General features: G+C 41.0%; 1 protein-coding gene across 42 annotated transcripts in view; it reads right to left on the reverse strand.

Moving 5' to 3' along the window:
* Positions 1-14,533, reverse strand: part of LOC126283988 (eukaryotic translation initiation factor 4E transporter) — a 246,923-nt gene that overhangs the window by 50,524 nt on the left and 181,866 nt on the right. For all 42 annotated transcript variants that reach the window (XM_049982498.1, XM_049982522.1, XM_049982523.1 and 39 more), the window contains one exon: positions 13,627-13,743. In XM_049982498.1, coding sequence (XP_049838455.1) covers positions 13,627-13,743 — 117 coding nt within the window. The remainder of the gene's footprint in view (positions 1-13,626; positions 13,744-14,533) is intronic.

Raw genomic sequence — 14,533 nt, forward strand, 5'->3', positions numbered from 1 at the left:
GAGATGAGGGGGGGGAGAGATGAGGGGGGGGGAGAGATGAGGGGGGGGGAGAGATGAGGGGGGGGAGAGATGAGGGGGGGGAGAGATGAGGGGGGGGAGAGATGAGGGGGGGAGAGATGAGGGGGGGAGAGATGAGGGGGGGAGAGATGAGGGGGGGAGAGATGAGGGGGGGAGAGATGAGGGGGGGAGAGATGAGGGGGGGAGAGATGAGGGGGGGAGAGATGAGGGGGGGAGAGATGAGGGGGGGAGAGATGAGGGGGGGAGAGATGAGGGGGGGAGAGATGAGGGGGGGAGAGATGAGGGGGGGAGAGATGAGGGGGGGAGAGATGAGGGGGGGAGAGATGAGGGGGGGAGAGATGAGGGGGGGAGAGATGAGGGGGGGAGAGATGAGGGGGGGAGAGATGAGGGGGGGAGAGATGAGGGGGGGAGAGATGAGGGGGGGAGAGATGAGGGGGGGAGAGATGAGGGGGGGAGAGATGAGGGGGGGAGAGATGAGGGGGGGAGAGATGAGGGGGGGAGAGATGAGGGGGGGAGAGATGAGGGGGGGAGAGATGAGGGGGGGAGAGATGAGGGGGGGAGAGATGAGGGGGGGAGAGATGAGGGGGGGAGAGATGAGGGGGGGAGAGATGAGGGGGGGAGAGATGAGGGGGGGAGAGATGAGGGGGGGAGAGATGAGGGGGGGAGAGATGAGGGGGGGAGAGATGAGGGGGGGAGAGATGAGGGGGGGAGAGATGAGGGGGGGAGAGATGAGGGGGGGAGAGATGAGGGGGGGAGAGATGAGGGGGGGAGAGATGAGGGGGGGAGAGATGAGGGGGGGAGAGATGAGGGGGGGAGAGATGAGGGGGGGAGAGATGAGGGGGGGAGAGATGAGGGGGGGAGAGATGAGGGGGGGAGAGATGAGGGGGGGAGAGATGAGGGGGGGAGAGATAGGGGGGGAGAGATAGGGGGGGAGAGATAGGGGGGGAGAGATAGGGGGGGAGAGATAGGGGGGGGGAGAGATAGGGGGGGGGAGAGATAGGGGGGGGGAGAGATAGGGGGGGAGAGATAGGGGGGGAGAGATAGGGGGGAGAGATAGGGGGGAGAGATAGGGGGAGAGATAGGGGGGAGAGATAGGGGGGAGAGAGAGGGGGGAGAGAGAGGGGGGAGAGAGAGGGGGGAGAGAGAGGGGGGAGAGAGAGAGAGAGAGAGAGAGAGAGTCATTGCCTATGGTTAAGGTACTGGGGCACAGTGCCCTCAAAAAGTGGTTGTGCGAGGGTGTGTTTTCTACTTTGGAAAAAAGACTGCCTGAAAGCTTATTAATGTGCCTGTCTGCAACCAAACGCCACTTCTATGTGAAGTATTACTCATTTAACTACAACTGGAAGGTAATTGCGGTTGTTGCCTCCCACAACTCCTTGTAGGCTTTATATGTCAGTTTCATTTTACCCACTAGCAAACTGACAATTTTATGTACAAAATAAATACACACTATTCTGATGTTGCCTCAACTATAGCAAAGTAGAAATTAACAGAAAGTCCAGTTTGGAACATCAAAACACAAGGAACAGATGACACATTAAGTTGCACACATGCACAATTAAAAGACATTTACAGATAAGCTTACAGCCACAGACTTTCAGAAGAAGAAGAAGAAGAAGAAGAAATACAAACACATTCATTTACACAAGAAAGCACACGTTGTGCACACATGACCAACTCTGACAAGAATGGCATTCTGTTCTGAGCTGCGAAGTTGGCTGTAGTGTGTACGATGTGGGCTTGCTTGTGTGAAAGAATATGTATGTGTATTTCTCTTCTTCTGATGATGGCTGTGGCTGAAGAGCTTACATGCAAAGAGTGTTAATTGCACATGTCTGCAACTTGACATCTCATATTTATGATACAGGGTGTTTAAAAAATGACCGGTATATTTGAAACGGCAATACAAACTAAACGAGCAGCGATAGAAATACACCGTTTGTTGCAATATGCTTGGGACAACAGTACATTTTCAGGCAGGCAAACTTTCGAAATTACAGTAGTTACAATTTTCAACAACAGATGGCGCTTCGGTCTGGGAAACTCTATAGTAGAATATTTTCCACATATCCACCATGCGTAGCAATAATATGGCGTAGTCTCTGAATGGAATTACCCGAAACCTTTGACAACGTGTCTGGCGGAACGGATTCTGGCAGTACACCTGGTCTTTCAGGTGTCCCCACAGAAAGAAGTCACAGGGGTTCATGTCTGGCGAATAGGGAGGCCAATCCACACCGCCTCCTGTATGTTTCGGATAGCCCAAAGCAATCACACGATCATCGAAATATTCATTTAGGAAATTAAAGACGTCAGCCGTGCGATGTGGCCGGGCACCATCTTGCATAAACCACGAGGTGTTCGCAGTATCGTCTAAGGCAGTTTGTACCGCCACAAATCCACGAAGAACGTCCAGATAGCGTGATGCAGTAATCGTTTCGGATCTGAAAAATGGGCCAATGATTCCTTTGGAAGAAATGGCAGCCCAGACCAGTACTTTTTGAGGATGCAGGGACGATGGGACTGCAACATGGGGCTTTTCGGTTCCCCATATGCGCCAGTTCTGTTTATTGACAAAGCCGTCCATGTAAAAATAAGCTTCGTCAGTAAACCAAATGCTGCCCACATGCATATCGCCGTCATCAATCCTGTGCACTATATCGTTAACGAATGTGTCTCGTGCAGCAATGGTAGCGGCGCTGAGGGGTTGCCACGTCTGAATTTTGTATGGATAGAGGTTTAAACTCTGGCGCATGAGACGATACGTGGACGTTGGCGTCATTTGGACTGCAGCTGCAACACGGCGAACGGAAACCCGAGGCCGCAGTTGGATCACCTGCTGCACTAGCTGCGCGTTGCCCTCTGTGGTTGCCGTACACGGTCGCCCTACCTTTCCAGCACGTTCATCCATCACGTTCCCAGTCCGTTGAAATTTTTCAAACAGATCCTTTATTGTATCGCTTTTCGGTCCTTTGGTTACATTAAACCTCCGTTGAAAACTTCGTCTTGTTGCAAAAACACTGTGTTCTAGGCGGTGGAATTCCAACACCAAAAAAATCCTCTGTTCTAAGGAATAAACCATGTTGTCCACAGCACACGCTTACAGCAGAAAGACGACGTACAGAATGGCGCACCCACAGACTGCATTGTCTTCTATATCTTTCACATCACTTTCAGCGCCATCTGTTGTTGAAAATTTTAACTACTGTAATTTCGAAAGTTTGTCCGCCTGAAAATGTACTGTTGTCCCAAGCATATTGCAACAAACGGTGTATTTCTATCGCTGCTCGTTTAGTTTTTATTGCCGTTTCAAATATACCGGTCTTTTTGAAACACCCTGTAAGTAGCAATCTATCTCTTCCTTACAATGTTAGAGCAGGAATAAATTCAGTTTTGCCAAATTCTTTCATTTGTACCTCAATGTTTAGATGGTATCAGGTGCCTTTCAAATGCCTTACTGTATCAAAAACTAATGCATGTTGAAAATAAATGTAAAGATCAGTTGAAATGGGAGAAAGTGAGGGGAACAACTTATTTCTGTTATACAATTTGTGGCTTACTGTAGAACTTCCGATTCAGGAGGTCAAGTGGATGCTACAACATGTACACAAGTTGTTAATAATTTATTAAAATCTGAACATGGTAAACACCCAACTTTCTAAACAACGAGTGTTCACATGGATGACATGGATGACATGAAATTGATGCCGTTGCTGACAATGTTTAGCACTTCATTACTGAATGATAGTTTCACAACAGAGTTAAAGAATTTAACTGATTCTAAGTTCAGAATAAATGTTCTATTTGCATGCAGCTGGAGCTGTACTACAACAATACTGCCATTGTAAGCAATAACTGGAACAGCTCACTGATTACACAGAGAATTACGCTCTTACTCTGACAGGGCAGGCCTTTTTCATCTGAGCACTGGTTCACCACGATTGTTATCTATATTTCAGTGAAATCCTGAATTAATGAACCCACTTTTAAGGAAATCCTACTTTTATGTATATTTCCTTTGGTCCTGACAAAACTCCAATAAAAATAATGTTATCCCATCCCACTTGTATTGAACCATGCTTTAGAAAACAGTCCGCTTTTAGAGAATAAATGTGAAACATCCTGCAAACTGAAATCCATTTTTATGCAATTCCTAACATATCAGAATGAGTTTCAGGTTTCTTTCCATTCCATAGAGGTTGTACTTTGTGTCCTGCGATACATTAAATGGTAAGCTATTCAGTCAGTTGACATGTATTTAAACTGTAGTCACTCACTACTTCCCTAGTAGTGATACGAACATGTGTTTAACGAATCAGAAACTTCTTTTCATATGATATGTCACTGTATTAGATGTCGCAGTAGCTGAGCTTACAAAGCATAAGAGGTATAAATGTTCATTTAAGTGCTGAAGTTACCAGTTTTACTTTCATGAAGTTATAGCAATCCAAAAGCAGAAAGCTTACAGTTCACCAAAAGCTGCCGTGCATCTGCAATGCCCGTGACAAACTTAACATAAGTCTTCAAGTCCATTATTGAAATGGTTGCGGGACCATAGCTGTTTAGTACAAAATGCCTAATTAGAACACCTTAAGCTCTCTAAATTTCCTGTTATTTTATTTGAGCAACCAGTTCCAGTGCTACATTATACCACCTTAGGCCCCCTTACTTACATGATCCCATCTCTGGTCCTATCAAAATACAGGCCAGCAGTCATTGAATCTTATTCTTAGCTTTTTTTGACTGCGATCTTTTCGATTATCACTTGCTGACCTATAGTGATTAAATGTATAGCACACTGTATTGTTAATTTTGTAATTAAATAGCACTTTTATCAGCTAAACTTGCTTGAATTATGCTTCTGGTCACACCTGTGTACTGTAGCAAAACTCCTCATCTGGGAAACCCCCGTTTGAAGGTAAGTATTTGGGTTCCCAGAGATTCATTAAAAAGGGGTTTTACCGTACTTTATAGTCTACCCAGTTCATGATGAATGTTGCCGGATGAACATCTGTGGTTCCAGGGGCAGCAAAAATTTCACCGTCAGTGTTTCATAGAATTACTGATCGAACTTAAAAATTTAAAATGCTGTCATAATATGTTAACTAAGAGAGACTCTTACATTAAAGGTTTGAACAGTAAGTCAAATATTACAGTAAGAAACTGAGTATATTTCTTTAGGCAGCATACTGACGATGCAAGAACTACTCTGAATATGTTCCTCTAGTATCTGAGAATGGGAGCACTTAGTAACTCTAAACAAACTTATATGTAATTTCAAACCTTTTCTTGCTCACATGATAAATATTTAATGAACTCATTTGTAAAGTAATCAGAAGATTTTAGCTGTTATAAACACGCGAGTCGCATTTTTTGTGGAATCAGAGGTTTGTTTACTGGGTGTGTGTGAGGTGGTGGTGGTGGTGGCACAGAGGCAGCACTGAATGCTTAACCTGATATCTGAATCCAGCACCTTTATTTTTAATTCTTTCAATGCTTTTTGTGTGTGAAAAAAGGGGAAGTGTCAGAAGTAACATTTGATTCAATGAGGATCAAAATCCAGACCATTTATTTACTAGTCTCACTAAACCACTGTATCTGTTTAAAGATACAATATTAACATGAGAATTGTCAGTGGCTGACCTTTAAGAAGATTAGTTTGGATTCCCGAGAAATGTAGGAATACAACAGGCAATACTCACCCTAGGTTTTAAGAAAGGCAAGCCTATGTTTATAGCATTTTTTGAGACAGGTTTTGAGAATTTCGACTAGACTACTTGAAATTCTGGAAGTAGTAAGGATAAAATACAGGGAACAAAAGGTTTATAGTTGCACAGAAACCAGGTAAAAGTCTAAAGCCACAGGACATGAAAAGGTAGCAGTTGCTGAGAGCAGAGACACTCAAGGTTTTAGCCTATCCTCAATGTTATTCAATCTACACATTGAAGAAGCAGTGAAGGAAAACCAAGGAGAAATTTGAATATTGCATCTAAGTTCAGGGAAAAGTAATTAGTCAAGGTATGCTGATACCATTTTAATTCTGTCAGAAATCAAAGGGCTTCGAAAAAAAGCAATTGAATGGAATGGACAATGTCTTGGGAAGACAGTATAAAGGAAGTATTAACAAGCTAATGGAATGTAATCTAATTCAATCGGGGAATTTTGAAAGAATTACATTAGAAAATAATACACAAAGTAGAAAGTGAGTTGCTATTTGGGCAGTGAAGCAATTAATGATAGCTGAAGTGAGAGGATATAAAACAGAGAATGGTGGGGGAAAACTATGCCACAGATTAACTTGTAGTAAAGTTTGAATATAAATGTCACAAAGTCTTTTGTGACAGTGGTGGTACTACTACAATGCTTTCTTCCCAGTGGCAGGTCTTCACATGATGGCTATGTCTTATCTCCTGCCAATCTCTTAACATCCGTAGACTCCGCTTCCACTTCACTCACCACCTTTTACCTTCCTTTCATTATTCTTCTACACACTAATCCTTCAAAGGCACTAACGATCGAACAAACCCACAGCAACATTCAACCACACCAATTACTGGTTCTTTATCTTTTAACTTATGATAGTAGTCTTCTTTCCTCTATTTCTTCCTGCACTACTTCATTAGTAACTAAATGCGAACTGATGTTTTCCATCCTTCTCCACATCCACAAATGCCTCCAGTCTTTTTTAACGCCCATGTTTCAGCTCCAACGAGAGCCACATTCCCAAAAAAACCCATTTTGCTAACCTTTACCTGAGCTCTTTAACTTTTTTTTCCTACTAAAGTTTTCTTAGCTAGCCTTCAAGCTTTGGCATCCTGGTGGCGCCTTAGCTCTTCCACTATTAGGCTTCCTAGGTCCCTGAAAACGGCCACTTTCTGATTTTAATTTGGTGTACCTTAATACAAAAAATTTTACCTTCTAGGCCAATCACAGTGCACTTTGCTTTTGCTTATTAATCTCCATACTCTAATCTTCACTTTTATCTCTCAGGCACTATGGCGACTCCTGTTCGCCTCCACTTGTAGCAGCAGATAGGCTGCGCCGACTGAAAACCAGCGAACAGCAAAGTTCCTGTCTGCCAGGGTACCACTGCATCTCCATCTTTCCATCTCCATCTTTCCATCTCCATCTTTCCATCTCCATCTTTCCATCTCCATCTTTCCATCTCCATCTTTCCATCTCCATCTTTCCATCTCCATCTTTCCATCTCCATCTTTCCATCTCCATCTTTCCATCTCCATCTTTCCATCTCCATCTTTCCATCTCCATCTTTCCATCTCCATCTTTCCATCTCCATCTTTCCATCTCCATCTTTCCATCTCCATCTCCCCCCCAGCACCCTAGCTAGTCACTTTAGCAGCAGGCACACCTTTGAATGCCACACTTTCTGAGCGGCCACATGCACCGAACTGTCGCTCTCGCGATCTCTGCTCCCGCTTCGATTAGGCAGCATCTCCAGGCCGAGCTCTAGGCATCTCGTCCTGCACAGCGCCAAATGGCTGGCTTTTTCAGCTGCTGCACGTCATCAGAGTTCACGCTAACAGGAAGATTTTGCATCCGCATCCTGTTACTATGTTTTCCTGCACTCCAGTTAATGAGAAGTGCTACAGTGTCTTCTGCATTGCCTTCCCAAGCTGTGTTTTTTCGAGACACTTGACTGCAGCTGTACGAAGTCTGACGCCAGACGCACAGTTCGCCACCCCGGTATCAGCACCTGAATTACTGAGAGCAGTGTAGATTACTTCAGTACAGTGAAGTTCAATGAGTGTCAGAAGTACCAGGTGTGTATATTGCTGTTTCACCTCTGGGTATTTTGGCACTCTCATCAAGTGCACCACTGAAATGAGTCTTCTTCCCAACTACCAACTCCCCTGACCGCCAGGCAGGCCCATATTACTCTGAAACTTTGCCCCTTCTTCCCATGGATGTGTAAGACAGACTGATGGGCATCACTCCAGCGAAACTTGTGTTACTGTCCCCCTTCTTGGCACTTTTGTTCTTGCACCACCAATGTTACGTTGAACATAATACTGTAAACTTTTTATAGTTACCTGTTCAAATACTCCACCACGAGCGAGTACATTTTGATTAAGAGCTTTTAACTCATCAAACTTTGCAGTAGTTAGCTTTTAGAAGTATGTATCTCTCAGATCAGCTCACATGCCTCTCAATATGCCTTATTTTTCGACCTTACTTGGCTTGTCTCTAAAAACAAGTTTGTCTTTAACCCTTCTAGTACCACTGGGGTCACAATGACCCCAATCTAAATTTTTATTTTGTTTCTTGAATGTAACATTATGGAAACAATGACAAATGTTACATTGAACAGATGTTATATGAAACACCTGCAATAATGAAACTAACATTTCCCACTCACTGCTGAAATACAAGAAATTTTGAATGACAAAGAGGAATTGGGAGATATACCATCTGATGACAATGAAGAGATTGAGGCCATTTTTTCTGGAAGTAGTGAATCAACTTAAGATTCTGATGGAGATTTGGAAACTCCACTTCCTGAAGTTGCTGACATCTCAAATTGGAATGTTAATTATATATAATCTACCATATGTTTGCAAAAACTTTAATGAAAGTACTAATAGTAATAACATGTAAGTACATATGTAAAATAGTAATCCAATTTTTTCAGGTAGAGAATGGAAATGAAACATGGGGAAAAATCCTGTTAGATTACATGGGAGACAACCAGCACAAAATATATTGAAGATGGCTCCAGGTACCACAAGGCATACTAAAATATAAATGTGTGACTAGCGCCTCCCCTCGGGTAGACCATTCGCCAGCCTTTCGAAATGATGATTAGGACAGCACAACACCCAATCCCTGAGTGGAGAAAATCTCCGACCCAGCTGCAAATTAAACCCGCGCCCTTAGGATTGACATTCTGTCACGCTGACCACTCAGCTACCAGGGGTGAACATGGGGCATACTGTAAGGAACGTAAATCTTGTGTAGTTAGCATTTGAATTATTTATTAAGACCAGCATTTTCCAGATTATTTTGAAGTCGGCCAACAAAGTAAGTAGCATTACTTTTGGTAACAAATGGATAGATCTCAAGAGAGAAGCATTTGAATGCTTTCTTGGCCCACTTATTCTTGCGAGAGTGTACAAAGGTCACAATGAGGGCTTAGTGAATTTATGAAATGAAGAGCATGGCCGACTTATTTTCAATAGTTCGGTGGGTAGGAGCTGCTTTACAGAAATATCGCACTGTATTCGGTTTGATGATGCTCAGCACAAGCAACATAATTGTAGCCCTGATAAATTTGTTCCTATAAGGGATTTATTTGAGCAGTGGATAAGGACATTACATGATGCATATGAACCACACAAGAAAATTGCAGTTGATGAGCAACTGGTAACTCTTAGGGGTAGGTGTCCATTTCACCAGTACATCCCCTCAAAAGCTGGAAAGTATGGTATAAATATATGGGCTGCATGTGACAGCACTGATTACTATATCACACACCTGCAGATGTACACAGGAAAGGGTGAAGGCCAGCCTAGAGAAATAAATCAGAGAGAAAGGGTAGTGTTAGAACTGACAGAACATTTATCTGGGAGTGGTAGAAATATCACAAAAGATAATTTCTTTACAAGATTTGAGTTGGCAAAGGAACTAGAAGTAAAACAAATAACTCTGCTAGCAACACTAAGTAAAAGTTATCGTGAACTACCAGCAAAATTTATCGAAGCAATGGGGAGAACTGCAGCTTCATGTCTCTTCAGATTCCAGGGATCAGCTACAATAGTCTCCTATTGCCCAAAAAAAGGATAAGATAGTGACATTGCTGAGTACTATACATTTCAAAGAGGAAGCAGTAAAACCTATTATAATACCAGCTATAATGCAACTAAATCAGGTGTAGAGAACGGAAAAGTTGGTCAGGACTTACAGCACAAAATATATGACAAGATGGCCCGTAGCTATCTTTGTAGTATTTTGGATATTAGTGCCCTAAATGCTTTCATAAATTGGCTGGACTTAAAACATGACTGGACTACAAAAACCAACTACAAAAGAGAATTTCTTTTGAAACTGGGAACAAGTCTAGTATAGAAAAACAGAAATGGCACAGCAAAGCTTCTCTTTTCATCCTCATCCTTCAGCAGAAGTGCATACAGGGGCAAAACATGGACGGTGCTCCCTAAGCGAATGTTCAGTGGATAGAAAACATTCAGAAATGTGCAGAAGATGCTCCTCTTTTGTCTGTAAACAACATTCAGAGATACTTTGTTTTAAATGTAAAGAGTTGCTTTGTTTTAAATGTAAGGATCTATAAGATCAAGGTTTAAGACAATACTTTTAAGTGCTTATATAAATAGTTTACCTGGTTTCAATCAGTAATGTATGCTTTTATGTCAGTTCATTAAAATAAATGAACTTCTGCCAATATATCCCGTGTTAATTACTTGGAATCATATTGACTCCAGCGGTACTCAGTGTCACAAAAAAAAATTCTGTTAGTAGGAGGGTTAAGAACATGAAAGGGAACCTTTAAATCGTTTCTTCAGCCCAAATCACACAAACAACGTGGCGGGGATGTGATGTGGTTTTAGTAGACACGTGTCTCATTGTGGACTGTGTCATGTCCGTTTGCAGCCATGAGTGGCGGCGATGTTCAAGTGGAGCAATGCTGTTTTCATTAATTTGAAGTCATCAACAGTGGCTAAAAAAACGCATTTTATGTAGATGAAAAAGCTACATCCATTTCTGTTGATGGCTTCTCTGTAAAACTTTTTGCAAAGTGTGCACACACACACACACACTGTAGATTTTGAGGAAATTGCTGCATAAAAAATTTTGCAGAGTTTTATAATCCTGACATCAGAACTTGATAGTGAACTGGTTTTATTTTTGTTATCTCCCCATAGTTACTTTGATACTTTTGAATTAAGAATCACCAGGCATATTTTGAAAAGTTCACAATAAAGAATGTCATCAAGGACCAGATTATGTATGGTGGGTTTTAGGACATATGCTGCTATCTGCTAGATATAACAAACACATTGAAATTGTTTTGAACAGTGGAAGGAGAGTTATACCTCTTTCCAGCCCAAAGTAAATAAGTGATTTTTGACATTTGGCCCTGAAGAAATACGACGCGGAATGCTTTATGTTATAGCTGCATGTTATGTGGATTTTTGGCTCTTGCTTCTCTTTCATATGTGGTTTATGAAGTAAGTTACAATAACAGTTTACATTAGTATTGCATTAAGAGTTATTTTCATTTTAAAACTCGAGGCACACAATGGCAGATCCAGCAGCAAAGTTGGTTATATCCTGGATATGTAATTTTTTCTTGTTTACACTAAGTTTAATTCACAGAACATTCACCAACTCTTTTTGTGCACATATAGTTGAACAAATGGTGGCCGTTACGGCGACCAATGAATGAGAAATGGAATTTCTCCATTGATATACAGGTATCTAGTGTACTGTGTTCTGGATGTTTTATGCCTACCTATTTTATGCTTTCATATTTGGACTTAGATGCAGGCAATGTATGTGAGATAAAATGTCTTTTGCATATTTACACATTTGTTACGTAGTAGTTCATATCTTTGACAAAACAGCACTATCTTTTTTATTTTACTCAATAAACAACATCAAATCTGTGTAGTTAAAATGTTGTGCTGCTGAACACATTGGTTTTTCTGTGTTACTCATTGCAGAAATAGAAACCTTATTTCGATGAAGTACAACAAGACATGTTAAAACAATGTTTACTGCAACACAAATCTGCACAAGCATTGCAGGGAGATACAACCGGAATAGTGTTAAATTTTTCCTTAATTCCATTTAACATTTACACTCATCACTACTTTTTCTGTCCCTAATCAATGGATTTTTCCAGACAGGTGAACAAATTCACTATTCACTTTGCACTTGCTCACAGAAAATCTGTTTTTCAGCTGGGATATACTGTCACATGTCAAGTAAGGCTTTCTTCTTGGTACTTTATAGTGGCAGACTTTTATCTCACAAGATACAGAAAACATATGTTATCTAGTGCCAGATTTCTTTTCCCAGTACTCCTTAACTTCTTTGCAAAGCTTTGACAAATCCATAGTTGCTGGATGTGTTGACTTTTCCTTCCCCTTTATGCAGTAGGGTTGTCAGTTGACATGTGTAGCCTGGCATACTGTTACTCTGAACGTCTAGTATCAGTGCATCCCACAGTCTAGTGCGCTAAAATGCCTGAAATCCTCTGGGTCCATCTTGCAAAAAAAGACTCTACTGTCCTTGACACTGGAAATGACAAATCCAGTTTTCTGTGTGAAAGGATGTTACTCTCTGTAAGGGTAAAATCTTTATCACAGGGTATGAAACTATGTCCTGTAATCAGACATTTTTGATCTACAGCAGTGAAATATTTACTGATGAGATTTTGGAAAAATGTCATAGTCTAATATCTCTCGCAAAATCAGTAGGTAGGAGGTGCAAATGAAAATCTTATGAAAAATAGGAATTGTGACTGAAACATTCCGTTTCTGTTGCTCTTCTCTGAATGCTGTCCTTCACTTTGTCTAACACAAATAGAAACACTTTTGAGACATCCTGTAAAAAGACTGGAAATGTTGAGGATGTAACTTCCGTTGTTTTTCATTATGTCCAATATGCCATATTTTTTCCTTTCCCCCCTCAAAGGCTGTACCCAGTATCTTCTTCTCTGCTCAACATTTAAGAGTTACAAAAGATGCAGTGCATAATTATCTCCGTCTAACGACAAGACATTCTGGTCTATTCGCAGTACAACCACCCCACATCCCTTCGACAGCATCAGTTCAGTGTGAATTCAGCATGTCCCGTTCACACCACTTCACTGGCTCGCCACTGTCAGGCATCTGTGCTACATCTTTTCTGTGTAAATTGAGCCTCAGACCTAACAACATTTGAAGTTAACAGCCTAATACTTAAGTGTAGGCAACAAACCATTCAGACAGGAGAATAGAAGTTTCTGGAATTTATATTAAGTAATGAACTACGGAAGTGAAACAAGGGGGAAAAAAAAGAAATTTATGACAACCTAATGAACGGAGGAACACGGTGATAGCCTAAGGCATCTAGTAACAGCTCATTTGATGATGGAGTGAAATGTGGGGGCACAAATTGTGGAGAGATATCAATCCTTTGCTACAGCAAGAACGTTCAAAATAATATAAACTGCTGCTATGCAGCAATGAAGAGACTTTAGCAGTGTGTACAAGCAAGGAGAACAGCATCAAATCAGTGTTTGGAATGAAGTTAACAACAGCCTTACATGGGTTGAACTGGCAAGGTGTACACTTTATCAGGCGAAACACGAAACTTGAATACTGAGTTTTTTGACTAGGAGCATCTACTTACTAGCGAAGTCATTAAAACATTATAGCAGCTTGTACAAAAACTGAACCTGCTACATCTCAAACACATACAATTTTTTAAAATGTCCTTTGCTAGGACAGATATAAACATGAAAATAATAAAGGCACAAAGTGAGTGAGTGAGTGTGTGTGTGTGTGTGTGTGTGTGTGTGTGTGTGTGTGTGTGTAAAATTAATACTGAATCCACAAATATTTATTACAGAAAACAGCTTCTCACCTTGCTGCATTTGCATCTTTAATATGCTCAAAAGGACCTCCCTGTGACGATGTTGCATGGCTGGATTTTGCAGCTGTTGAACTAAGTGGTGTGATGTTATTTCACCATACCTCAAACCTGGAAGTTGCGAGAAATGGAGTTTACCAGAGTAACATGCAAATTTTTTCTAATGCTGTAAAGTGGTAGAAGGAGACTTTAAACATCACCAAAGCAGTACCTTCCAAGATATTCCAACACGCACAACATTAAATGAGTATGTGATAAAATTTAAAGTTTAAAATTAGAAGGAATTTGAAGTGAAAATAAAACAAAAAGCCATTGATGATTAAGTTAATTTGTACACCACCAAATAGTGACCATTGACACAGCTGTTAACAAATACTGTGCACAGCTAATTTATCCTTTCAAACATCATATTCATCCTGGACATCAGAAGACGGGACAGACCATGGTTTCAGCACCCAGCCATCAATGATTTCATTAATGGTAGTGCAAAGTTTACTAAATAAATTCACTCTGACATGAAGTTGGATTTTTAGCTGCCAAACTCTCAACTTATTTACAATCTGCCTTAATATCCACATCAGGTGTGTGAAATATAGGCTACATTGAAATATTACTGTATCTCACTGCTACCTATCAGAACCCCTCAGAATGCATTAAAGATAAGCACCAGTTCTAATTGTCTGATTGTAAAGTGACCTGTTTCCAAATTACATACGAAAATAACCAGTATATATATATATATATATATATATATATATATATAAATTCGAAAGTGATGTTTTGCTGATTGACATTGTTCTTATGTGAGAAATATAATATAAATGTGTAGCACATGGTCAGAATGTACCAGTAAACCTATCAGTATAAAATTACTTCAGCAAATTAAATAGAACATATAAAT

Source organism: Schistocerca gregaria, chromosome 8 (assembly GCF_023897955.1).
Source record: "Schistocerca gregaria isolate iqSchGreg1 chromosome 8, iqSchGreg1.2, whole genome shotgun sequence".
Classification (NCBI taxonomy): Eukaryota; Metazoa; Arthropoda; class Insecta; order Orthoptera; family Acrididae; genus Schistocerca; species Schistocerca gregaria.